We start from the raw sequence: 27,455 nt of genomic DNA, 5'->3' as shown, positions 1-27,455 counted from the left end.
ATATATATATATATATATATATAGATAGATATATATATATATATATTATATATCATTGTTATGTATACCTCTCAATCTGTTAGAGAGATAAATCTGGACAAAGACTAAAATAATGGGGGTGGGACAAAGGCCCAAAAATGGGGACAAAAGTTAACAGAATAACATGTTTTGCATTCGTATACAATTTCTGAAGGGTTTAACGTCTGAAACTCAAATGGTCATTATTTAGTGACTTCAGTTCTCTATGACTAGCCAGAAAACAACAATTTTTATGAGGAACAGACCAAAAATGGGAGACAAAAATCTGAAGAATCTGGAAAGCTGAGAGGTACAGCTGTATAAAAATAAATCCACCTCTGGGTGCTCTTCCCACATTTCATTCAGATGCTGTCTTCATAACCTCTCTTATACCCTTACTCTATCCATAATTAATATCCATCAGCAAATCTAAGATTAATTAATGCCTTGATGGTTGACCAAATCACTTATTACATGCATGCAAGTATTAATGGAATAACTCTATCTGGTTTAAAAGAAACAAACATTTATGGCATATAACTGCAATTTTTTTATTCTATATGCCCTACTGAGTCATTAAAGTACTTCCTTTGTAAAAGACCCCTCCCTCTTAAATTTAAATTGACAGTTCATTCAGTAAATTAATGCATGAACAAACAAAACTGCAAGCTTTTTCATACCATTATAGTAGTATCCTCTTATATTTTTAGGACTCTCATCCAGTCGGTAGTCATTGAGTTTTCTCTGGGTCAGCTCATGCCAGAAACCAGCATCAAGTGCACTGCTGAACAGGGCAAATTGCAACATTGGTAGGTCAGATTCTGAAGTACTGCTCAGATCGGTGCTCTTCGTGGCCATTTTTGCTCAAATTTCCACTGAAAAAAATATGCAGTGAGGACATTACTGATGAGTTTTAATTTAACATTTTTTAATTGCTAAAATGGTAAAATATTCATATTCAGGTATACTTAAAGAAAAGCTTCCCACCTTTGTTGCTACTTCAGAAGACAATCTATCTATATCTATAGATCTATGATGTACATAGTTACATTTTATTTTGTACTATGGTTTTACACAAAGTCACCCATAAACATTGCCCAGAGAATAAAAGCTGCATAATTCCTGTCATGCCCATAGGAAAATACCTCTTATGCTTTTGAATACAGATAAATGGACCATTTAAATTCACCTCTGATTCTGTCTTTTAAAAGAGACTAGTAACCATAGTGTAGGCATCATCACAGATCAAACTAACCATGTGATTATGAGGCCCTTTTAGTTAAATGCTTTTTTTAGATCTGACAGAAGTCTTGCATTAAGACTACAAAATCCTACACAAAAACTGCGACAAAAGAATGAATTGTGCACACATTGTTTTATTAATACCACAACTATATGCATACACTGCGAGATACTGAGCATGTATTTTCAAACCTTTCATCTTGGACATTAGTTCAAAAGGAACTTTTTTAGGGTGCATAATTATACGTCTGGGAAGAACAGTTTTGGAAAACAGTTAAGTTTGTGATACAAGCCAAGTCATAAAAGCAACTTTTCTCGATGCAGTTTACATAAAAAAATTATTAGGTCCAGTGAATATTACCATTTATTCAAATAATCTTATACAACAGACATTGTCCTTCACATCTTATGATTATTATTTTTTCTCTTCTTCTTAGTATGGACTGCTAGCAAACTGTTAAAATTTAAACTCACTCACTTCCAAGTTTCATGCAAGCTTAAGTACAAGATCATGAATATATCCTGTGAGCAAAACTTGTATAATCTGTCGTTTGGTTACAAGAAATGTAAGAAATGATGTTTAGCATGCCCACAGCATCTATAACTCCACTATGGAAAACTAAAGTCTACAGCACAGTGCTGTATTTTAATAAAAATAACATAATATATGATTTTAGAAAATAGTAAAGCACAGAAGCATATCTAGTCCTACATATCAGAGCAAATATAGGCCTCCTCATTGTAAGGGCACCCCGATCAGTAAACTTCAAGAGAAGTGATGGACTGCTTTTAAAAAATGTTTGCCCCCACAAGACCTCAGCCCATGGCTCCACTTCCTGAACCAAAATGGCCTATACATTCATGGAGGGCATTCCTGGGCTAGGTGGGAGCCCTATGGCCCATTCATTCTTGCCAAGGAATCCTGATCAGCTCTCTATTCCCCTGCTAGAGGAGACTGGTAGGGACTGAGCCAGTTTGCTTGTCCTGTGGGGTGGTCTACACCTGCTCTCTACTTGGCAGCTCCACTATTGCTGTCTCCCAAGAAAAATATGCCTCTGCATGTACAGCTCCCCTTCATTCTGGATTAACTGAACTCTGACAGCCAAGACTAGGCAGGCTTGGACTCACTGGATGTAACAACTAGTGGTCCCACTAGGTATCATCTTTGTGAGGAGGAAGAATGGCTTCTGATCCCAGGATGGGTGAGCTTGCAGCTGTACACTCACACGCACACACACACACACACACACACACACACACACACACACACACACACACACACACACACACACACACACACACACACACACACACACACACACACACACACACACCCTCCTCAGCCATCTCTTCGGGGGCACCCAAACCAAGAATCAAACTCTGTTCTTCTGTGGCATAGTCAGGAGTGTTATCCTAGTATGCCACAGAGCTGTCTCAAGCTACTGACAATTTTTGTGCTAGAGACAGAGTGTTCCATGGGCAGGAATATAATGTGATGGTAAATATAATAAGGTAGTTCTTGTCTCAGACAAAGAGATTAACTAGTTAGGCTCTCCGTCGGGGTACCTTCTGTAAGACATCTGCATGCCCTCCCTGGGTTCACGTGGATTTTCTTTGGGTACTCTGGATTCCTCCAACATTCCAAAGATATGCAATATGGATCAGGAACTCGAAATTGCTCATAGGCGCGAGTGTGTGCAGTAGCATAGCTATGGCAGGCCTAGGGGACAACTCCCCCATAAGCAAAGTGTCGGGGTGCAATCAGCTGATCCTGATTGTTCTTTAGTGTATATCAACTTTTAAAAGTTGGTTTTGTATTTGTAGTCAAATGTGATCACTGTAGCAACTGCTTGCTATACTGTAGCAAATAGCTTAAAAGCGAAAAAAGAATGTTATACTGCTGTTATCGGGTAGACACTGTAGCAAGCGGTTTGCTACAGTTTAAAAGAGAAATAACAATTTTTTTCTTAAATAAAACCTGAGAGATGTAGCACTCCATGCAGGAAATAGACTTTAGCAACTGCTTGCTGTATTTGTAGCAAGCAGTTTGCTACAGTTTAAAAGACAAAGTTTTCTTTTCTTTTTTTTTACGATAGTAAAATAAGGGGATTGGGGGCAGGGCACAGAAATAGGACTTGATTAGCTAAGGCAGGAAGGAGTGTGGGAGGTTTGTGTATTTGGCCACCTGGTTGGTGTGCCAGTAGAAGCTGCAGATTTTTTTTTTCTTTGCTCTTCACTTGAAGAGTTGGGGGCTAGTTTGTTTTATTGGCACAGGACTCTGGTTGAGCCAGCAAGGCTTCTGAGTGTTTATGTTTGAGGTTTCTATGTGTATATGTGCGTGGTATGGAAGAATGTCCTGGGAACCTCCTTCCATTTCCTCTTTTGCCTTGAAAACTCCACGGGTAGTGATGACTGTTGGGAGTGGTCATTCCAGGAGTCAGTTGCAATTTGTAAGAAAGTGAACAAGCTCTAGGTAGGATATGTAGCCACTTTGCCCTTTGCAAATCTAAGCAACAATATTTTCTGGAAATGTCACAGGAAATAAAACAACAGACCTTGTTGCATGCTCTGTGGAACAAATGGATGTTGTATGGGGAATGAAAGTCTTGCAATTGCTGTGAATATTAGTCTCTCCTAATAAAAATTTTACTCTCAATGATTTTTTCCTCTGCTGATCTTGCCACTTCTTATAAATGATTAGATAAGTTATAGCACATCTTAAGCTGCTTCAAAACTTAACAAAGAATGTATGTAGTTTACATAAAAGACTAAGGCAAAACAATAAGCCAAACCATGTCCAGCAGATAAAGATTTCTGACAAATGTCAAACAGCATAGCTTTGATGAAATTAAGAATAAATTTATTAGAATATATAAAACCTTACAGACTTCTCTGAAATACAGCAGCTTTAGGAATGTGATATCCAACCAGATAAGTAGCCTAAGCATGCACTCCTAAAAGTAGGATGCATATACAATATACAAGAGAGCATAGCAGAGGTATTTGCTGCAATACATACATGAAATATTTGGCATCCTAAATGCATAAAATGGCTGAGCAGCTATAATGCATTATTAAGCAGTTCTAGATGGGTGGCATTCATCTGGAAATACCTGATGGTGTGAAAACCTGAAAGGATACAACTGGTATAACAGCGTGGTGGAAGCTTTTCAAGAGTGGCAGTAAGGAGTCTTATGACAGTGAGGTCTGACATGGCACCCATAAACATCATGAACAATTCCTTGATGGCAAGGGATCAACCTTATTTTATTCAATAATGGTTCTACTTGATCTGTTGACTGTATCTAATACTGCAGAACATAAGATTCAGCCAAATAGCCTGGAAACCTACTATGGTTTGATTCCCACTAAAATCAACTTTTCTCAACTTCCAGGTCAAGTTGACAGAACAGAGTCTGAGATTAATTGCTCTTGGGACTACCTCCTGGGTTGCAAGATATCCTTGGATGCCAAACTAAATCTGTTCTTCTCACAGTATATGCTTTCAATTCATGATGTCATTTAAAACAGTAGCTTTACCTCTCTTTTTCTCAGGAATGTGCATATGCCTTGGCTACATTACATAACAGCCTGGGTGCAGTACTTAACTAGACAAGGAATAGTCGCTTAAAAATCAACCTCGAGACAAGACAGCAGTGATGAACATTCATGCCATGTATAAGCCATCCACTGGTCCAAGTCGTTCCACAGTTATGCATGGTAAAAATAATCTGAAGCTTGAGTTCTGGTTATAATCTTGTATTGTTAGGGGCCCAGTGTCACTGGAGTTTGTGCTCTAGGTTAGGATTGAATAAGAGACCGATGTTAGGGGAACAGGTGTCAACTGTTGTAAAAGTTTCTTTTCATCATCTTAGAAGTATTGCCTGGATCAAAACGTTGATTCCAGAGAACATTTCAATTGTTTTGCCAGGCTGAAAATTTAACAGTTCACAGACAGCAACGACTGATGCATGCTTAATGGTTGTTAATGCTAGGAGCATTAATGATGCATATATTTTTTATTGGAAAATTTGTTACATTCCCACAAGATTGATGTTGCTATTTTTTGTAAAACATGGTTAAAGAACAATGACTAGAAGCCATTTCCATCAGGGTATAAATGTATTCACTGTAACAGACTTTATAAGACTTGCGGTTACTACATGTTCAGTGATAACACCAATACTACTGACTGTGTAACTGTGACAATAAAGACAACCCTGGAACATATAACAATTGTTGAGGTGCATAGACCTCCATTGTCAAGTGCTGATGACCCCAGAGGAATTCATAAACTTCTTGCATGAAATACAAGAAGGAAGAATAATACTGGCTGAGGACTTAAATTTACCAGAAACAGACTGGAATAACATTGATTCAATAGCATTAGCATGGAAATAATTTACAACTTATGTTAAGGAACAATTGCTTTAAATTGTAAGACAAAAAAACTACCAGGGAATGGAACATACTAAACATTGTTTGTGTTCCTAAATAAATCACTGTTATGTCAAGTTATGCCACCATTGATGTGCAGTGATCATGGGGTTATAAAGTTTCCTTTGTTACTAGATAATGCTGCCAAACTGAAATCTAAACCAATGCACAGAAGGTTAATAACAGCTTATATGGAAGCAAAACAGTCACTATCATACCTCTCAACTGTTTTGCAGCATGTCCAGATTTTTGCCTCATATTTTTGGTCTGTTCCTCATAAAATTTGTGGCTCTCTGTCAAATCAATGGGATAAATCTGAGGATTGCAGTCACCAAATAATGGCATACATTTGAGTTTTATACTTCAAATTATTCAGAAAATGTATGTTAAGACAATCCCTGTTACTCTAACTACAAGCAATATTTAAAATTTGTTTCTATTTTTGGGCGTTTGTCCCCCCATTTTGTCAGGCTTTGTCAAGATTTCTTGTACTAAGAGGTTGAGATGTATGGTCACTATGTAAAACTAACTGGAGTGTTACATTCAGTGGAAAAACTACAAAAGGAATGTGGAATTTTTTGAAACAGACATCAATTGAACGCAAAAAAAGTTTAGCATCAGGATCTAGGCACTAAATATAAGAAGGACATATTTCCATAGGAATGAGATACTTGATGAATATGAGAGGCAAAAAATATAAGAAACAGAAAAGTCATGCTACAACTTTGAAAACTGACAAACAAGCTAGAAAAAATTAAGCAGACAATGAGACAAGATAAAGACAATTTATATAAAGATATTCAGCATAACAAGAAACCATTTTATAACATAAGATGTGGAAGGAGTAAAGACATACAAATTGATAAACTGTGTGTAGATTCTAAAATGTATTCCCAGACACAGCAGATTACAGATACATTTACAAAATCTTATGCAAAACAGTTTAACTCCACAAAAAGAGTGATACTGTCCTAGTGGCATCCATGTAACCTCAGACAAGGAGATCAAATTAGATTATATTGAAAACAAGCTATGCAAACTGGATCCAAACAAAGCACAGGGAGGAGATGGAACTAGTAATAATGACCTGCGATCATTTCATCAAGAACTAATAGTACCATTATATACATAAGTTTTTAGGTCATATAAATATGGGGAGAGTCCTCGAGATTGGAGACATGCAATTATTAGACCTGTTTTTAAGGGAAAGGGGAGTAGAAAAGACTCTAGTCTACTTTCACCTTGTGGAAAAATAATACTGGGTAAGTTATTGTCAGAACTGGAAAGGTTGGGACTTGAAACCATATATCAGCATGCACACTTTGAAAATAGATCAATTACTACCTGTAATACGATGTTCTATAACAATGTAGTAACAGCTAAGAATGATAGTGTTGTGATCTAATTTATACAGATTTAACTTTAGCATTTGACAGAGTCGTACACTAAACACTGATCAATAAATTAGAACAACTAGGTACTGGTGGCACCCTCAATAAAATGGATAGTTGCATGGCTTACAAATAGGACATGGCAAGTATCAGGCAACAATTGGACAGGTGAAATTCTTGGTTACAGTCAGGGTATCCCACAAGGCTCTATCCTAAGTTCATACTTGTTTAGATTGTATCTTTCAGATCTTTTTCATCTGAGGTGTTCTACAGTATGTATACAGATGCCTTGATTACATGCATTACAGATAGAGAATGTCTACAAAAGAACTTGACTAAACTGACCATTTGGGCACAGGAGAATAATACGCTGATAAATACATAAAAAATTAAGCATATGAGATTTGGGAAACATAAATTGAAAGGTGAATTTTTACTTGATCTAAGTGATTGAAACTGGTAAGGACCTGGGTATATGGTTAGATCAAGCTTTGAGTTTTATTAATCATATCAACCAAGTGGTTAATGATAATTATAGAACTATAGGTTGTATAAAAAGATTTATAAAGTCTAGGAAATGAGAAATTTTGAAGTCATTGTTAGTTACTTTACACCCAAACTCGCGTACAATAAAGTAAGCATGAGTAAACTGGAAAGAATACAGCAGAAACCTACCAAGAGCATTCATGGATGTGAAAATTTGAGTTATGAAAGATTGAAATATTTGAATTTGTACAGTGTCTGATATAGATATTTAAGAGGGGATCTTATTCGGGTATACAGGAAATTTAGAGACAGCTACCTCTGGGAGTGTTTGGGTTATCAAAAAGTAGTACAGAATCAAACAGAAGATTCTATAGGAAAGAGAAGTGTACTAATTGGTTCTCTGACAGAGTAGCCAATACATGGTACCAAATGACATTAAAGTAAGCACTAGTTTAGATACTTTCAAAGAGCATCCTGGACACTTTTTATGGGAACAGCTGTTTTGGTATACTGGCAGGCTAGAAGGGCATTAATGCCTATCTTTGCAATATTTGTATGTATGTACAATTAGATTTACATTGGTGTCTCCCTGTTTAGTCCATTGTAATACCCTTTGCCTTGGGCTGGATAATAAAGTCACCTGCAGCTGGGCAGAAAGATGTCACAAATTCTTACCAAGGTCTGATCTGTACTCTCAAGTGACACCTTTGCTGCACTCCCTGCAAAAGTTGCCAGGGGTCTCAATGTATGAATATAAGGCCCTTGGTTCTGGCTAGACTTGCTCTACATAACCTGCATCCCTCGTATATTAAAAGGATCCATTTCGAGTAATCACTTCCTAATGCACTGCTAGGAAACATGATGAGTCAAACCTATCTAAAACACAGTCAGTGAAACCGTAACTAATTTTAACTTAAAACTCTGTTTTTCTTTTTGGGGGACAAGTCCTCCTGTACTACTGAAATGGGAGAAGAAGGGGGCTTCATTTGGCCATACCCTTTTACTCATATATATTAACAACTCAGTTATACAAAATTAGGACAAAAGAGAAAAAAATTCCAAAAAGGGTGAAAAGCATGTCTAAATCAAGTATAACTTCATACTGCTGCCATATGATGCATAATAACAAAATGTATTTTGAATGACTTAGGATCAGTTAAATATAATTCCTGCGATAACATTTTATTAAAAAGTAGGACTCACACTTATTTTTAATTTCTCCATATCTTTTGGGTTTCTAATAAAATGACAGGAATGGACCCCATTCTTAAGTCAAAGTATGATTAAAGTTCATGACATTAGTATTGTTTCACTCTTTGATGTCATCCAAAAGTGCTCTTTGCAGCACCGGCTATGCGCCCAGTAATGACTCCTCCTGTAATTTGTATGAAGTTACGTGTCTTAGTAGCATATCTAAATATGATTGTAGATTCTTACTTATAAGACCATTGCTCCTACTACTTTTGGAACTATCTGGGTATCCTTCTTCCACATTGCTCTCATTTCTGCTTGCAGATCCTGATATTACATAACTTTGTCTCTCTCTGTACACAGGACACTGTAGCCACTGGCTGTGGTGATTTTAATGATCAATGCTGCTTTTCTCTTCTTTTCTTGGACTACTATATTTGGTTTTCTAGCATCTATCTTTTGAATTGTTGGTAATGGATGATCTCATGTGATATCGACCATCACCTTCTATGATGCTTTGTGGCTCCTGTTTCCAATGCTTTTCAGCCAGTTCAAAACCATAATGTTTGCACAATCCCCAGTGCAACAGTCTCATCACATTATTATGCCTTTTGGTATACAGACCTTCTGCCATTAGTATGTCACAACCAGCAATGAGGTGTGCGACTGTTTCAAGTTCAGTTTTACAAAACCTACATTTCACTGTTTCTCCCACATGTTCAATGGACTTTGTAAACCAGCGTGTACGTAGAAAACTGTCGAGCCGCCGATATTAACCTTTCATCTCTTGGTTTGAATTCACCTCTCCTTGATCATTCCTGCATTCATTCCTGATCAACATAAGGTTCTTCCAGAAGTTTTCTATACTTGCAACTATATTTATGAGTTTTCCACATTTCTTGGCTTTTCATCTGGTACTTCACCTTATATTCTTTCTTTTGTTTTTTGGCACATTCAGTTGTTGCCTGATTTTTATCTACTTTTGGTTTGATTTCCATTCCTGCTTGATGCCAACATGCTTCTGTTAGGTTAAGCAGAGAAGTCATCTTAGAGTTATTCTCCTCATGTTTCAAAACTTTCACTACATTTGGGTCTTGTGAAGTCAGCAGATATGTGTTGAGTCCCACGATTGCGGATCTATACATATAATCAATATCAAGGAGGCCCATCCCTCCTTCGGAAGGGGAAATATATAACCTTGGTATGCACTGATTTTTATAGATCATTTGGTGAGCATGAAGCATCCTTCTTAATATCTAATTTATTCAACACATTTTGGGTCAAATCAATCACTCCAAAACTGCAAGTTAGGACAGGAAGGGCAAACTGGTTTATAGTTTGAATTTTATTCCTAGGCATCAACGCTGTTTTCAGGATCAATTTTAGTCTTCTGAAGTATTCCTTACTAAGTCTTATAAGCATTTGTGGATGTTTTATTGCTGATCCTTCATCAATTCCAAAGTATGTATACACTCCCTCTTGCTCAAGTTTGTTTATATCACATTCTTGTCCCAAACTGATATTTTCCTGGTGCTGCAGTTTTCCTGCTTTAAAGGTTGCTTTTGCACATTTATCAATACCAAATGACATTCTAATATCACCTGAAAAAGTTTTGACAACCTGCAGCTGTGCTTTCAGTTCCTCAACTGATGAGCTATAGTTTTAAATTATTGACAAAAAGAAGAGGAGTAGTCTTTAGACTTGGTTGTTTTCTAGGAGCCACATTATAGCCATGGCCTAAGCTGTCAAGTAGACAGCTTAATGGGTTAAGGGCAAGGCAGAATAGCAATAGCAACAGCAACAGAGAGTCACCCTGGAATATCCCAGTTTGAATTTTTATCCCTGAGATAGTAATTTGTCCTTTATCATGACTTAATTGCAAAGTGGTCTGCCATTGTTTCATGTAACTGTAACATAGTCGATTAGTATAGGGTGTATCTTATATATTTTTAAGCACTCTTATCCATGAATGTGGGATACTATCAAATGCTTTTTTATAGTCAATCCATGCCATACTTAGATTATGCCCCTTTTTACAGTTCTCCACTATGACTTTATTTAACAACAAATGATCCTTTGTTCCATAAGACCTTCTTTTATTGCCCTTTTGTTGTACTGCCATAATTGAGTTTTTTCTAAATGACTATAAACTCTGTCGGCATTAATTCCTGTGTACAGTTTATACGTCGTTTGCAGACAAGTTATTGGTCTATAATTTTTGGGGTAGCTTGCAGGTTCACTCTTAAGTAGGATCATTGGTTTACCTGTTGTTAGCCAGGTTGGTGTCTGTTCGGGATGTACATATAAATAGTTCTTTCATGGCTAAGTCTTGGTGCAAGGATGTTAATACTTTTAACCAAAAGTTAAGTACTGCATCTAGGCCGGGGGGATTCCAATTAGAGGACTTTAACTTTCTGTATTTCTCTTCAAATATCTTTGAGACTGTCTTCTCTATATTAATTAACTTGGCTTTCTACTTTGCATAAATATTGCACCATATCAAATCTCTTTCTTTCCCATGTCCGTATTTCTTTTTTATACTTTTCAAAAATATCTAGGTTTTTTTGTTTACATTTTTGCACTTCATCAGATGCTTCTTTTTCCAAACAAATCAACGTTTCTTGCTCTATATACTGTTTTTCAAAAATCTGTTGCATTAATGAACACAAATTTTCATCTGAAGCTTCTTCCACAGGAAAAACTGTCAGTATTTTTCTTTCTTGTAATTTATCATCTTTTTGCATATCCTCTGTCTGGAAATTCGGGGCTTTTTGCATAATATTAATAATACATAGCCCACTCTATCGCCTTTATGTCTCTAATTTAGTCTTTCAATTTTGGAGATTTTTGTGGACTACTACTTCCTTCTATAACAGGGGGGGCCATCCTCCCCTAGGCCTGGCCTGGCACTATTGTAGGAATGTTATCGTATTTTGAAGATTCTACGCTGTCATTTTTTCCAGTCCTGGCACCAGTGCGCCTACCAGGATTGGGCACTTTTTTTATCCTGGGTCTTGTGCACCCAGCTATCTTTTTTTTTTGTTTTCAACTTACTTCTGTCCATGATATATGCTATATAAATACAGTCTATATATCAGTGTCACCTTGGTGAGATTTTGCGAAAAACAGGGTCCACCTCATGAAGGTACTCATCAAGACTCAATTAATTCTGTATTCTAAAAAATTTAAATAAAATGTTTAAATTATCTGCAGAATTCTAGGTATATGTAACGAGCAGCATGCAATGTTATCCAGCTTAACTCTAAATTATAAGTTATAACTGCTAAGTCATAAAGATAAATTCCACTGTAGAAATTAAAACTAAATGGTAGACAACTTGCCAGCCTACCTAATACCCAAAACAAATGTGAACCAGCTTAGTAACAGTTTTATGTAATTGTGCTTGTTATCTGAATTATAGCTACTCATACTTTAGCTGAGGTATACAAATGCATGCTGCACATTGGAAGCATTTTGTTGTAAGAAAGACATAAAACCAAACACCTAAAATCAGCACAAATCTTCCAGAATTGTTTTGGCAAATGAAGGTGGTAGGAGGATAACAATATTATAGGAAGATCTCCTCCAAATCAAGCATCCAGTCTACCCTTCACATCTTGCCTTTCCATGTCAGCATCAGACTTCCTCAGAAAATTCTTTAACCTTCCTGTAGGCCACAAATACTCTTCTCAAAGGTGGCCAAGGCCCCAAGAATTAACTCCACCCTTGTACTTCTCTCAAATAACCACTAAGCATACTCCACATATACTTGAAGAAATCCCTACAGAATCTACTTCTGGACCCAAAAATGTTTGCCCATGGGTATCTTTATCCCCGAAGACACTACATTACCATCCCAATAAATATATCCATACCTTCTGTCTCACTACTCATACTATGCCATCCACTTGGAAATCCTTCTTTGTCAGAACTATACCTAAAGAACCTACGCCAACCTTTTGCCTCATATCCATCTCACCTATCCTAGGTAAGGTTCTAGAGAAAGTCATCTGTTATTGATTTACCTTTTATCTACACAAATATCACTTGCTGTCTGGGAAACATGGCTTTTTAGCTTGGAGAAGAATCCCCACATCATTATGGACTCTGACTGATGACAGTTGATCCGATATGGATATGGGGAATCTGACCATTGCTGTGTTTATTAACCTATGATTTGCCTTTGGCATGGTTGATCACTCATTCCCATCATCAGACCCAAACCATCATATGTTTCAGACTTCCTAAGATTCTCCATGGTAAGGATATAATCTACTCTGACATTTGCTGTACTTACTAAGTGTACCACAAGACTCCATTCTTGGCCCAGTTCTTTTCTCAGTCTTCATTAATAGACTCCCTCTTCCAACTTCCACTACTTCTTCATGCTGACTATATGGTCATCTAAAGGTTGGACTTCTCTCAAAAATCCATTAAAACACACTGTCAAAAAGACCTACATAGACTGTACAACTGGCTCTCATCCAAATAAATTGTTAATCAATGTCAAAAAATCAAAGTTCACGCTGTTTGACACACAAAGAAAGACAAGCCAAGTCCACATTACATCTTCCCATGACAGATTGTGACAATAATTCCACTGACTCTACCATTTTCTTTAGATATCTAGATATATGGATAGATCAATCCCTCAACCTCTGAAAACAAACTGAGAAATCACAAACCAAGATTAAACTACCTACTTTTCTGGGCCAACAAGATCTCTCAATTCCTCTGTAACCCTGCCATAGTAGCTATAGGCAAGGGTATCCTTCTCACATTTGTGTAAGGACCCCACCTCCTTGTTTGCCTCTGTCAAAAATGTAACCATCCTTCTTACCCTTTCAAATAAAACCTGCCAATTCATATTAAACTCCCCTCAGAATGAACATCATTACCTCATTCTGTCTCAGGTTAAGTGGCTACCAGTGCAAGCCAGAGCCATTCTTCTCTACTTCCTTCTTTTCAAAGTACTTCATCAAGAACCCCCCACCCCAAATCTGTTGACTGCATCTATGGTCTATAACCTCAGAAGCCAAGTGACAGGTGGCCCATCTCTACAAACACCTTCTGTACCCCCACCCCCCCCAAATTTACATATATAACAACTCCAATATCATCATACATCAGAGAAAAGTGAATATTCTGAGAAACTGCAAGCTTGGACTTAGTAAAGTTGGACAAATCAGCCATATATCTCACCACTTCACCCAAGGCAGCTCTTTCCTCTTCATACATGTAACCTTCTCTACAGTCTCTTGACACATATTACAACAAATTTCTTAGTGGTTCCACATAAACTGTTTCTGCAATATGTATCTCAAGCACAATTGATTTGTGTGTCACTTGAACTGTATCCAAATGATGTTTTGTACTATATTGTTTCCTCCTCTATGTTTAATTTCATTCATTTCTAAAATGAAAATATTGTTGTATTCTTACTCCATATAATAATGGAGCACTTCTCCCTGGGCCTCTACTAAATAGGGGTTATTTCCAAACCTAATCAGACTATCATGGTAAACAAAGGCAAAATAAAATAAAACAGTAAATGTAAGCCCATCTTTTTGGTCATTTAGTCTCCAGATCTTTGTACTAGGCAAAGCAGGTCACAAGATTTCAATCAGTTGCTTTAGTGGCAACATAAAAGGCAACAGTTCACAGTTTATATCATAACTTGACAAAGCTACAAATCGCAATGGTTTTGGAGCTAGTTTGATAATGTCTACTGAATGTTCCCTCCTCTCAGCCTATATTTCAGAGGACATGAAGCAAGTTATAACGGTTATGCCAGATATTCACCATAATACTCCTTGTTTGAGAAAAATAAGTTATTTCTTACCATAATGTTCCATCTGTGTTGTTCATCTTCTTTCATTCATCACTGTTGGGTTCAGTTCCGAGCCCTCGGAACAGAGTTAGCTTTTTTACCAAGCTCGTGCCAGCCAAAAACAGTCTCAAGCTAAGTCTCTACCCAGAATGCCCTTCTCCCTGTTACCTCAGAGTTTGCTAGAGAAAAGTAAGTAAAGCCGAGGCCACTTCTGTGGAACTACCCTAGGGCACCACTTAGAGCCAAAGCATCCCCCAGGAGCCTTTGGAGGGGGGAAGGAGGGTGGGAAGTGATAAATGAAAGAAGATGAACAACACAGATGGAGTGGTATGGTAAGACATAACTCCTTTATCTGATGTTGTTAATCTTCTTTCCATTCATCACTGATGGGACAGAATCCCAAGTTACCTTGAGGTCCACGGGCGGCCCTTATGGAAGAACATTCCTGAGTACCATTGAGCCGAAGGCAGCTCTCCTTCTGGAGACCAAGTACAATTTGTAATGACTGATAAAGGTATGAGGCTTAGCCTAAGTAGCTGCTGCACAGATGTCATCTATAGAAGCCCTAGAATGGAAAGCTACAGATGTTGCCATAGATCTAGTGGAGTGAGCTTTAACTTTTGGCATAGGTTCATTACTGAAGGAATAGATGAAACATATGCAGTGCCTTAGCCATTTTGCTAAAGTAACCTTGGAAATGGCCTCTCCCATTCTGGGCCCAGAACAGGAGATTAAAGGCTGTTCAGATTTACAGATAGGTTTGGTTCTGTCTAGATAAAATCTCAATTGTCTATGTACGTTTAAAGAATGAAGGCAGTACTCTCCTCTATTGGCAAAATTCGGAAAGAACACTGGTAGGTCAATGGTCTGGTTTATGGAGAAATCAAACAACTTTGGAGAAAAAGGATGGATTAGTCCGAAGTGATACTCTGTCTTTATGAAAGACCAGATAGGGCCTCTTGATACACAATGCCTGCAGCTCTGAGGCTCTTCTGGTAGATGTGACGGCTACCAACAGCAAGGATTTCCAAGACAAAACCTTTAGGTCACACTCCACAGCAGGTTCAAAAGGAAACTGAAGGACTAGAGTGAGTTTCCATGGTTCCACAGGCTGACAGGAGGCCTGATATGAGAAGTCCCCTTGAGGAAAGCCTTGCAAATGCGTACAGAGATAAAAGGGGTGCCATCTATACCATTGTGGAAATTGGAAATTGTCGCTAGATGTACTCGTACGGTAGAGACAGAGGCTCCATTATCAAAAAAAAAATAGCCAAGTATTGAAGTACTGCAGTAACTGGAACCGAATACAGGTCTAGCATGTTATCCTTGGACCAGATGGAGAATCTTTTCCATTTATCCTGGTATAGTCTTCTGGTGGATGGTTTATGAGGGGCCAGAATGATGTCTCGAACAAGCGAGGAGAGATTAGCTTGCCTGGCTACTAGTGGAAGTGGAGAAACCAAGCTGTCAGCTTGAGACTGGACAGATTTGGGTGACTTAACCCTTGGGGGTGAGTAATCAGATCTGGTAGAGGGTCCAGAATCCATGGCGGGTATACTAGGTATGGCAGAAGGAAGGGGAACAAAACTTGAGGCCAGAATGGGGCTATGAAAATCACCTTGCATCTCAACCAAAAAGCTTTCTTTAGAAACTGTGGGATCAGAGAGATGGGAGGATAAACATAAAGAAGTCCTGTGGGCCAGTCATGGATCAGAGCGTCCCTCGGTGACTCCCCTTCCTAGGGAAGTAGGGTGAAATAGGCTGCTCCACTTGGTGTTTGATGGGGAGGTGAAAAGACTGCAGCAGGGCTGGCCCCAGTGGCTGAAGACTGCTGACGCCACCTCGGGGTTGAGGGACCACTCGTAAGGTATGAGGATGCATCTGCTCAGCTTGTCTGCAATCACGTTGGAGCTCCCTGGGATATGCATTGCTATTAGAAAGCAGTTGGAAGCTATCGTCCACTGCCAAATTCACATGGCTTCTCGACATAGGGGATTGGACTTGCTTCCTCCTTGCTTGTTGATGTACCAGACCACTACTGTCTGATTGGATTGCAATTGTCCCGGAAGGGAGAGCCGAATGGAAGGCCTTGAACGCTAACAGCGCAGCTGTCAGTTACAGAACATTGATATGCAGGTGGGCCTCTGAGGTGGACTATGTGCCTTGGACAGTCTTTCCCTGGAAATGGCCACCCCACCCAATCAGGGAAGCATCCATGGTCACAATGGCTGTGAGCTGAGGAGACTGAAATGGACAACTCCAACGTTCTAAGTCTGGCCTCATCCACCAAAGCAGGTCCTGTTTGCAGGAGTTGGTAATTCGAATCTGGTAACTGAAGGGGTGATAGTTTGGGAACCACTGATACAGAGGGAGCCATTGCAGAATCTGCATGTGTAGCTTTGCTAAAGGCACAATTGGGATTGACGCTGCCATAGAACCTAGGGCCTGAAGAACTTCCCTTGCAGAAACTGTTGTTTATGAGAATATCACCTGGAGTTGAAGTCTCAGTCGATGTAGTCTGAATTGGGAGTGATACCAGACAGGACTGAGTATTGAATACTGCTCCAATAAACTCTATTTGTTGTGTAGGGACAAGGTTTGATTTCCCCCAATGTACCGTTATTCCCAACAATTGTGCCAGAGCGGGAGAGAAAGAGAGAGAGTATAATGTAGTGCTGTTACCATAAGATGCTCAGTTGGGATGGTAAGGAGCCAGTTGTCCAGATATGGAAACACCCGGAATCCTTTTAGTCTCAAGTGAGCTGTTACCACTGCCATGCATTTCGTGAACACTCTTGGGGCTGTAGAGAGACCGAATGACAGGGCATGGAATTGATAATGACTGGCTCCTAGCTGGAAGCGAAGCAGACACCTGGAGCATCTGTCCATCTTGATGTGGTAATACACATCCCGGAGATCTATAGAGCACTTCCAATCGGCTTCTCTTAAAAAGGGGAGAATGGACTGAAGTGTGACCATCTGGAATTTGGCTTGGGTGACAGACCTGTTTAAGCTGCTGAGATCCAAAATGGGTCTCCAGTCACATGTCTTTTTTGGCGCCAAAAAGAATCTCGAGTAAAATCCAGATCCATGCTGGTCTGGTGGGACTGGTTAGATGACTCTTTTGAGACTGCTTTATAATCTCCAAAGCTGCTTCTTCCCTTTGACTGGCTGAAACATCGGGAAGTTTTCTTGGGAAATTTAGCTGAAAAGAAAGGGGAATGGTGTAAACTCTGGTGATAATGCTCTGCACCCAATGATTGGTGGTGATGGACTGCCAGGTAGATTGGTGCAGAGAGAAAAAAACCCTAACTGCTTCCAGAGGTAAGCAATCACGCTGCTTCTCAGGAGCATTGATAAGACTGTCCAGGGAAGGAATCCCTGGAGCCCTGATTACGATGACCCTCCCTCTGCCTCTATAGGGACATATTCTGGAATTGTTACCCCCTCTGCCTCTGGGAGTATCATCACCACATGCGGCACAGAAGGGACCCTGAGATTTCTTATGCCACATCTTTCCACTCTTCTGATTCCTGGAGAAGGTATGTTGAGGGTTGGAAAATGGTAGTGCAATGGCAGACAGGGTCTTTTCATCTTGCTCACACCTGGCTAGAATGTCATTCACTTTGGAGTCAAAAAGGGACGAAGCTTCGATGGGAGAATTCAGAAAGGAAGACTTGAAAGGGGTCTGTGAGGTCACAAATGTGCATATTGGCATGACGCCTCACAACAATGCCCAAACCCACTGATCTAGCCACCCCTTCGGTTGCATGCGACAGCAACCTCATGGACAAGTTGGATATTGATTCCAGGGTTGCTAGCTGCAAGGCCATTTTATCCCTAACCTCGTCAGACAACTGTCCTGCGAGTGTCCCAGAGAGTTCAGAGATCAAGTCCCTCTGGGGCCTCGTAAAATGTGCCAGATAATTCAGAGACCATATGGCAAAGGTTGCTGATGCAAAAACATGCTTCCCAAGTCTGTCCACTGCCTGGGACACCCTGTTGGGTGGGTGGACTGCGGGACTTTCCTCATCCAAGTCCTTTTTTGTGGCTGCCGCCACCACCATAGCATCAGCTGGTAACCCTTTGGACCAATGCGGGTTCTCTTCGGGAAGGGAAAGCGTTTTGTCTGGTCTCCAAGGTATTGCCTCAATGGAATCAGGGTTTTTCCAAGTGCACTGCACGACGAGCTAGAAGAGCTCATCGGCAGGCGGGGTCACCCAATAGGTAGAAGGCCAGGCGCGAAAAGCCTGCAGGAACACGGACTCCTCAGACAAAAGGTTGGAGGGCTTCCAGTCACCTCTCTGCTTTAACATTTCCAGGATGTCTCCGAAGGAGACATCATCAGGCGGTAACCGTGGGGACCCTTCACCATCACTGTAATCCATGTCTTCCATTAAAGACTCCTCGGGTGAGTCCATGTGCTTCTTCTTGCACGTCTTCTTTCGACGGGGCTCCTCAGTGCAGGTCTTCGAGGACTCTGAAGAGTAGTTACCCTGAACAGGGGTGTCCTGTGGGGGGTCTGTGACAGCTGTAGCTCAGGGGTTGAAAACTGGGGTTCGGACATCGAAGGAGTGCTGCCAGAAGCAAGAGCCCTTTCCATCACACGGAAGGCAGGCCTGCCCAAAGAGGGATGAGAGCTCGGAACTGAGAAAGACAACCTCGGGACTAGGGTCACACCCTGCTCCGATGAACCTGCCACCACAGATGGAGTCTCAGGCAGGATCGGTGTGGACGTGGCTATCGGCACCAAGGAAGGAACCGAGAAGAAAGGTGGCTCAGTACCCCGGGCCGACATGCCCATCCACCAATCTCCAGACTGAGGAAGGACAGGTTCAGTGGGAACCTAAGACAAAAGGGACAAACTCTGAGTTGGCGTGAGATGCATCACAGGTGCCGAGGTGATGGGTTCCAAGAAAGATGTCGGAGCAGAAGGCTTCAGAACCGAGATGGTCGAAGGAGGAGTGTAAGACGGAGTCGTGGATAAGACAACCCAAGTCCTGCAGGTGGATGGGTCTTAGAAAGTGAGGGAATCCCCCTGGCTAACAACAGATGGTCTACAAGATGCACCATGTCGTGTTCAGAAAGGCTCCTGGTGGATCTACTGGATACTCCAGACCGGGAGTCAGGACGTTTGATGAAGGGGCTATATACTTGGCCCAGAAATGGATCTACGGAAGGGGAGTATCGGGCCCATGGTGCAAGGTCTGCCAGCACCTAAGTCTCTAGTTTCAAGACCAGAAGTAAAGGGGGTCAAATCCAGTGAGGTCGGTACAACGCTCGGTGCTGAAGTGGCACTCAGAGGGAAATGGTCGGTTCCAAAATGGAAACTAATGACTTAGTCGAAGGTGTTCCCTGAACCAAAGTGGCCACAGGATCCGAAGTCAAAATAGGCATAGTAAGGTCTATGATTGGTGCCAGAGGCAGGACTGGTGCCGAAATGGGTGCCGGTATCGATGGTTTTGAGATGGTTGGAGCTGAAGAAGATGGAGCCGAGGGGGCTGACTTATGCTCCAAAGATAACTTTGGGACCTTTGATTTCCCAGGCTTGCTCTGATTACCCAATGGTGAAGAAGGAACAGAGTGGGATCTCTTTTTGTCCTTTGAAGGACGGGATTGAGGCCTCCATCACAGAAATGGCCTCTGAGAAGGGAGATTTGAGTAACCCTTTCAGAATGAGTTTATTTTAGTGCTCATTAAGAGTGCATTGACTGAAACTCTGACAAATGTCACATGGAGGTTGCACCGAAAGGTGGGACACTCCCAAACAGTATACACAGTCATAATGAAAATCACTGCTAGATAACTTGCCCTTACATGAAATACAATGCTTAAAACCTGAAGTACCCTTCTTATCCGACATCTTGATAGAAAAAAAACACCACAGGCCAACTGTATAATCCAACTATAATCAAAGTCAACTCCATTCAAAAAACTCACAAATATAACAATACACTGGTATGACAGAGAAAAGAAAGGAAACACCTGAATAAAAGACAGCTAATAGGTTAAACAATACCAACTATGGTATTGAAAAAATATCACAAGGGTAAGGGAGGAAGGCTGTACCAACAATGGCACTTGAAAGTGTACCAACAGTAACTATGGGTAGAGAGGAAAAACCAAGGTCAGACAGAAGAAGACATTAGAAAAACTAATTGCTTAATAAAATATGAAGATATCCAAAACATTTCACACAAATATCAAAAAAGTTTCACTTAGCTGAGGGGTTGGCTGAAAAGCGGCTTTACGGCTACGTGGCAAACGAGACCTGGGGTAACAGGGAGAAGGGCATTCTGGGTAGAGACTTAGCTCGAGAGTTTTTTGGCAGGTGCAAGCTTGGTAAAAAGGCAGACTTGGTTCCGAGGGCTTGGAAATGAACCCATCGGTTATGAATGGAAAGAAGATTAACATTAACAGACAACCACAAGGCATTCTTTAGCTATGTCAAGAATCTCCATGGCAACACCCAGATCTGCACCGAGCTACAACAGAACGGCGCAAAATATACAGAGCCAACTGATATTGCCAACATCTTGGCAGATAGGCCCAGTGCAAACTTTACTCACACCCTTACCCCCCAAAGGGCGTATAACTATACCAGATGATTGTAGAGCCCCATCAATCACAAACACGCAAGTAAAAACAGCACTCTCTAAAGCCAAAAACACAGCATCCATGGGACCGGACAACATCCCAGGCTGCATTTTACACGAACTCCAAAATGAACTAGCCCCCCACCTAAACTCCATGTTCAATCACAGCTTCACCATAGACTATGTGCCCACTGAATGGCACACAGCAATGATTATCCCACTCCACAAAGGAGGAGCCACCACAGACCCCAGGAACTATCAACCTATTAGCCTGACAAGCCTGGTCTGCAAGGCCATGGAGCCATCATGGAACTCAAAGACATTGGTAACCTCCAAACTTTGGATGCTACCCAATTCGGATTTGTGAAGGGTAGATCATGTGTCCTAAACCTGGTAGACTTTTTTGAAACAGTTACCAAGGCCATAGACGAGGCAAGGTGGTCCACACAGCCTACCTAGACCTCACTAAAGCCTTCGACACTATTCCCCATTTAGGAAAAATACATAAACTCATCAACCTTAACATAAGCCCTTACGTCACGAGATGGGTGGCCAACTGGCTCACGGAGAGAACCCAAACAGTGAGAGTTGCAGACTCCAGATCAGACTCCAAACCAGTGACAAGTGGAGTGCCCCAGGGTTCAGTCTTGGGACCTCTCCTGCTCGGTATATACTTCTCCAAAGTGCAAGCGAACACCGAGGGTCTATGGCTAACCAAGTTTGCAGATGACTGCAAACTGGGTGCCATTATCAATTCCCCTGCCGACGTAGACATCCTGCAAAAGGGCCTCACCAAGACAGACACCTGGTGCCAAAATCATGGCCAAATAAATAAATGTCAAAAAGTGCACTGTTATCCTCTTTGGTAAAAACATGTTACCCATGAATTACCAAATAAAAGTTCACTTAACACAGAAAGTGTGATAAGAGACCTTGGGACCCAAGTGGATAGTAACCTCTCCTTTGATAACCACATTGCCACAGTGGTCATAAAATATTTCTACGTGGCCCACCTAATCACAAAAGGGTTCGCATCTAGAAAAATGGAAGTCATCATCCCCCTCTACTCATCATTTATCAGACCCCTCATTGAATACAATGCCCATTTGAGATGTACCTCACACGACATCTACAACAACTGGAGAGGCCCCAAAAGTACCTCATCAAGAAGACTGCTGGCCTCAAACAGTTGCTCTATGCCGACCGGCTCAAGAAACTCCAACTCTACTCGGTCGCATACTGCTTACTCCAAGGAGACCTCTGTCTGACATACAAAGCTATGTCAAACCCGGAATTGATGGACGTGCTCCACTTAAAGAAATCCCAATCTCCCCGAGCTACATGCTCTAGGGACCTAAACCTCACCACAACAATAAATAGGACATTATGCTGGAGGGATTGAGTCTTGTCCCAGAGACTTCCCATGCTCTGGAACAAAATTCCCATATATATCAAGTAGAGCTCATCATTAGCACTCTTCAAGAAAAACCTTGATAAGTGGATGGGTGATAGGAAGTTCACCTCTGGGATCATGTCTGGGGCTCTGCTCGACAGAGGGGCAGAAATTTAACACTACATGGGTGGCGAAAGCCAATACACTGTTGGCTAGGCTTACTTTGGCCCTCGGGCCGATAGCCTAGTACCTACCTATGAACATCAGATTCAAAATTTTGTATGCACTTCTGCCTCGCACACATTGCCAGTTCAGCAAAATTCTTCCCCCAGTTCTCTTCCTATTCTTTTCTGTGATCTGGACCCATCTCATACAACAAAAGAGCTCTAACTCCAGCTCTTCGCAGAAGTGTCCCTGTAGCAAAAAAAAAAAAAAGCCATAGAGCTATTTCAAGAAAAGGCCTAATGAATACCACAAGTTCCAATGCGGGGAATATAACAAGAGGACTTTCAGATGTTGTCCTGCATTGAAAAGCTTACATCTTAAGTGATGCCTGGTTATGAAATAAATTTTACATAACCACTGAATCTTTCTTAGGGACACTGACAGCAAGAAAGGAGCTCCTAGAAGACCACAGAACCCCTGAAGGACCTTGAGAAAAGCCCTTCAGAACAACAGATCAAAAAGTGGTTTTGAATCACAACACAGAGTCAATTAATGAAAGAGTAAAGGGATGGGGTGTAGACCACGCCACAGCCACATAAATCTCATCCAGATACACAATGACGAATGAGGCATTCGATGCAGTGACTGCTTTATTAGAATGGACACTAGAACAATAGTAACACATTTCATAGATTTCACAGCATAAAACTGCAATTCAACTGTTGTGAACAGATGACTGGATACAGAAGGTAGTAACTTCACATATTTCATAACGTAAGATTCTAATTAAACCATTTTGAAAGGTTGACTGCTAACTTTCCTGTCCTCTTTATCCTTTGCAAAAGAAAGGTGATGCTTGCCACTCTTCCTAAATGCCACCATTAGGTTGGTATAGTACCTCAGATGTCTGTGAACATTCACAGTCTACATCAGTTCCCCTTGCCTGGGAATAATCTAAATAAAAATACCAGCAGGTATGTGTACTGGTTCAGTCTGGAAACAATGGCCACCTTCTGAATGAAGACTTGGTCAATGTGAAGAGTAACTGGCCTCTATAGATGACCAAGACAGAAGTATATTTCAATAAGGCTTAATTATACAATGATTACTCATTGTCTTTTTAAAAATGAGTATGCTGACTGGAAAGCCCAACCACCATACTCATTGTAAACTGAACTTATGCCAACAGAAAAGTCCAGCCACTGAAGTAGCCAGACTTTCTATTGGCATATCCCGGGAGACAGCAACATACAAGAAAAATCAGGTACTAATAATATAGGGGTGCATAACTTGCATATTATGTATGGAACAGTTTTTGCCTCTGGCTGGGTTCATGACTGAAAAAACGTTCAGACCAGTTCACTCAATTAATTAATAAACTCATTTAAATAAATAAGTAAATAAACCAAACTCCATAGATCTTATGGTATGGTCTGAAAGGCCTCAATCCATCGTTTCCTGCACCCTCTGTACTTATGAGTTTCTAGTGCAATGCTATCATGCAAAACTGTTCCAAGAACAGCATGGATATGACTACTGTCATATATATTATGAGGTAAAGAAAGAATCCAATGGCAAGAAGGAGGAATGCAATGTCTCTGAACCTTCTGCACAGGTAAAAGACAATCCCTTAGTGATTGCGTCCGGGTGGCAATCTAGAAAAATGGACTAGGCAGGAGTTAGTTGCAGTTTCTTCTAATTTGCTGTAATTTCCCCAGTTATGCAGAGTGAAGAAATAAAAACTCATTCTGAGCAGGCAATAATGATACAGGTAACATACAGCAAATCATCCAGGTATGGAAATATCTGGACTGAATCTACATGTGGATGGGACATAATCACCACCAAGCATTCGGAACAGATACTGGGGTTTGAGGAGGAGCTAAATAATAGTCTCCTAAATTAGTAATTTGTGCCTCCTACTAAGAAAGGTAAGATCCATGGATCCTTCCTACATTCAATCCAGATACTGATGGCAGACATCGTGAATGTCCAAACAGCACATCCAATTTCCCTGACCAAGGACAGGCAATGACAGAGAACATGGTCATCATATGGAATGATACCTTGCCGAAGCTGTTGAAATCCATATTTAGCATTTTGCCCCTATTTTCCTTTAGGGAAAAAAAAATGGTTTCTCTGAATATTCAGGGAGGTACCTGACTGTTCCTTTTATGAAGACATTTTTGACCTCTCAGGAGGACAACCCCTTTAGCAAGAAAGGGGATGCTAGGAATAAAGGAACATTGGGGTGCAGGGGAAAACAGATTGGACAAAGAGTCAAGCTGTAACCTGGAGATGCTACCTCCCTTAACCACCTGTCTTGTAGATAATGGACTCCCACTCTGATGCATGGCAGGAGCTTCTCCCTCTGACCTCTTTCCTGTCCAGCACTGGATCTGGCTAAGATAGAGGACTGCTGCAGCACCCTCAGAAATGGAGAACATATGCATCCCTGAGACAGCTGTAGAGCCTTATATCAAAGCTCACATCTTAAGTGCAGGGAACTGTTGATAATGGGGCTACAGTTGATGCAGCTGAGCCTACTACAGCCACAGCTACTTACTGGACCATGGTCTCCACTAGTTAAACTGGAACTGGGAAAAGGTCCATCTAAGTCAGCTGCTCCTGCATCAGCCACAAACTGGCCTTCTTCATCACCTTGAGAAGTTAATTAGTCTTGGGGCCCAAAGAGCAGGAGTTCCGATAAGCTGGCATGTGTCAAAGTATAACCATATCTCTGACATTCTCTGTGAAATGCATGAGGTGCAGCTAGTAGTAGTAGTACATGGGTATGTCAAGTTCTCCAACATCCACACTATCACAAAAAACCACCATAACGGCTGTGGCTATCTAGGCTTTGTGGCACTACTTTTCCTCAAAATCAGGCATAACTTGCTGAATAAGGTAGATGAAAGTACAGAAGGATAGGCTACGGTACAGTCTTATGTTTCAGTGCCACTTCTGTCATGGTTTGGACAGGATGAGAGGCTAAAAAATCATGTCAGCATTCTGGGGTACGGTATCTACAGTAGGTTGTGCAAATTGTACATAATAGTATCTGCAAGGGTAAAGGCAGAATCACACATGGAATGTAGTCTTGTGTGCACCAGACTTGAAGACATTGCTGAGAAGAGAAGGTATCCTCTTAAGCCATCCTCCTTTTTACCTCATGGCCTGCAGAAAGCACATTTTTGTCAAAGAACTTACCATATTCCTCACTGCTGCAGTAGCCTTTGGCTATGTGGGTTGTTTTGTCTCTATGAAGCAATAACAGACCTACTTCAAAAGCTTTGTACCATGCATGAGGAAATGATTTCAGGACTTTCTTGCTCATACGAAAAACAGGAAGAAACCTCATGCTGAACCTCTGATCAGTTATAAACACAAAACATTATATGCCCCCCCAAAAAAAACAATTATATGTGGGAATGAATGAGGGGGTGGCAGAGTAGGTGATGTCTGCAGCAGTGTGGAATTCAAAAATCTACTGAAATGCAAAGCTCTTACACAACTTCTTCTTCTTTCGGCTTTTTCCCAGTTAGGGGTCGCCACAGCGGATCACCTGTCTGCTCATGACTGGCAGTTGAGTTTTACGGTGTCGAGTTGCCAGCCCGGCGCCCAACCTTCCACAGAAGGCACACAAACACACACACTCACACCTAGAGCCAAATACTACGTTAATTGCTCCCATTGCTGCAGTAGCCTTTGGCCATTTGGGTTGATTACCAAAGCTTATACATCCAGGGAGGAGGAAGGATAACGGACAGGAGCCCGTGAAGAACAGTCTTTGGACAGCCAGCTCTAAACCTGGAAAAGGAATCCAGTTTGCAATACTTTGTAAATATATGTACAGTGGACCAAGTAGCTGCCTCTAAAGTGCTTCTGCAGTCCATCCCTTTCCTGTATGCCACTGTGCAGGATACGGCTCTTGCACAGTGTGCCTTGATACTGCCTGCAACTGATTTTCCATAGTGGCAATAACAAAAAAGCAATAGCAGAGGACAGCCATATAGAAATAGTTCCTTTCTTAGTCCCACCAGAAGAAATAAATAGCTGATCAGTTTTTCTAAAGGACTTAGTTCTGCCATGATAGTACTTGAGAAGTACGTCTAGAGTAAGTAGAATTTTTTCTCCCTCATTTTGAGGTTCTGGGTAAAACTGAGATTTTGATGGCTGGATTCAAAGTAAACTCTCAGACTACTCTGTACATAAATGAGGGATTTGTTCTTAAAGTAACCCTACCTATGTGGAATACCAGATAGGACTCACACACCATGACATGTATCCGATTCTTTTCTCACAGCAATAAGAACAGTTTTCCAAGCAATGAACCATAAATCTGCCACATGAGCAGTTTCAAATGGGGACTTGGTCAGTTTCTCCAGAAACGGTAAGGTCCCAAGAAGCAGCCACCTTCTTTCTAGATGGCCCCATGTATAAATAAGAAGTTATGTACCTACCATAACGTTCCATGTTAGTTGTCTTCTCTCGCCTTCTTTCTTGCTTGATGGGTTCGGAGACGATCCTCGGCTCCGACTCGGCACTTGCTTTAGCTCGAGAACTCCTTTTACCAGCTCGAGGCAGCCCCATATCCCATGATGCAAGGCAGTAAGTACCCAGATCTCGTTTGTTGACAAAGGGCAATAACACCAAGCAAAAAAAAAAAATATATACTTCCCAAAGGAAGAAGAAACTTACATATG

General features: G+C 40.9%; 1 protein-coding gene across 2 annotated transcripts in view; it reads right to left on the bottom strand.

The window, feature by feature from the left end:
* ATG7 (autophagy related 7) overlaps positions 1 to 27,455 on the bottom strand; it is a 2,350,184-nt gene that overhangs the window by 2,135,036 nt on the left and 187,693 nt on the right. For both annotated transcript variants that reach the window (XM_044078060.1, XM_044078061.1), the window contains exon 2: positions 699 to 893. In XM_044078060.1, the coding sequence (XP_043933995.1) occupies positions 699 to 876 (178 nt within the window). In that variant the 5' untranslated portion in view covers positions 877 to 893. The remainder of the gene's footprint in view (positions 1 to 698; positions 894 to 27,455) is intronic.

The sequence above is a fragment of the Protopterus annectens genome, chromosome 7.part0 (assembly GCF_019279795.1).
Source record: "Protopterus annectens isolate FY-2018-M chromosome 7.part0, PAN1.0, whole genome shotgun sequence".
Taxonomy (NCBI): domain Eukaryota; kingdom Metazoa; phylum Chordata; order Ceratodontiformes; family Protopteridae; genus Protopterus; species Protopterus annectens.
This window is presented reverse-complemented; position numbering and strand designations above follow the sequence as displayed.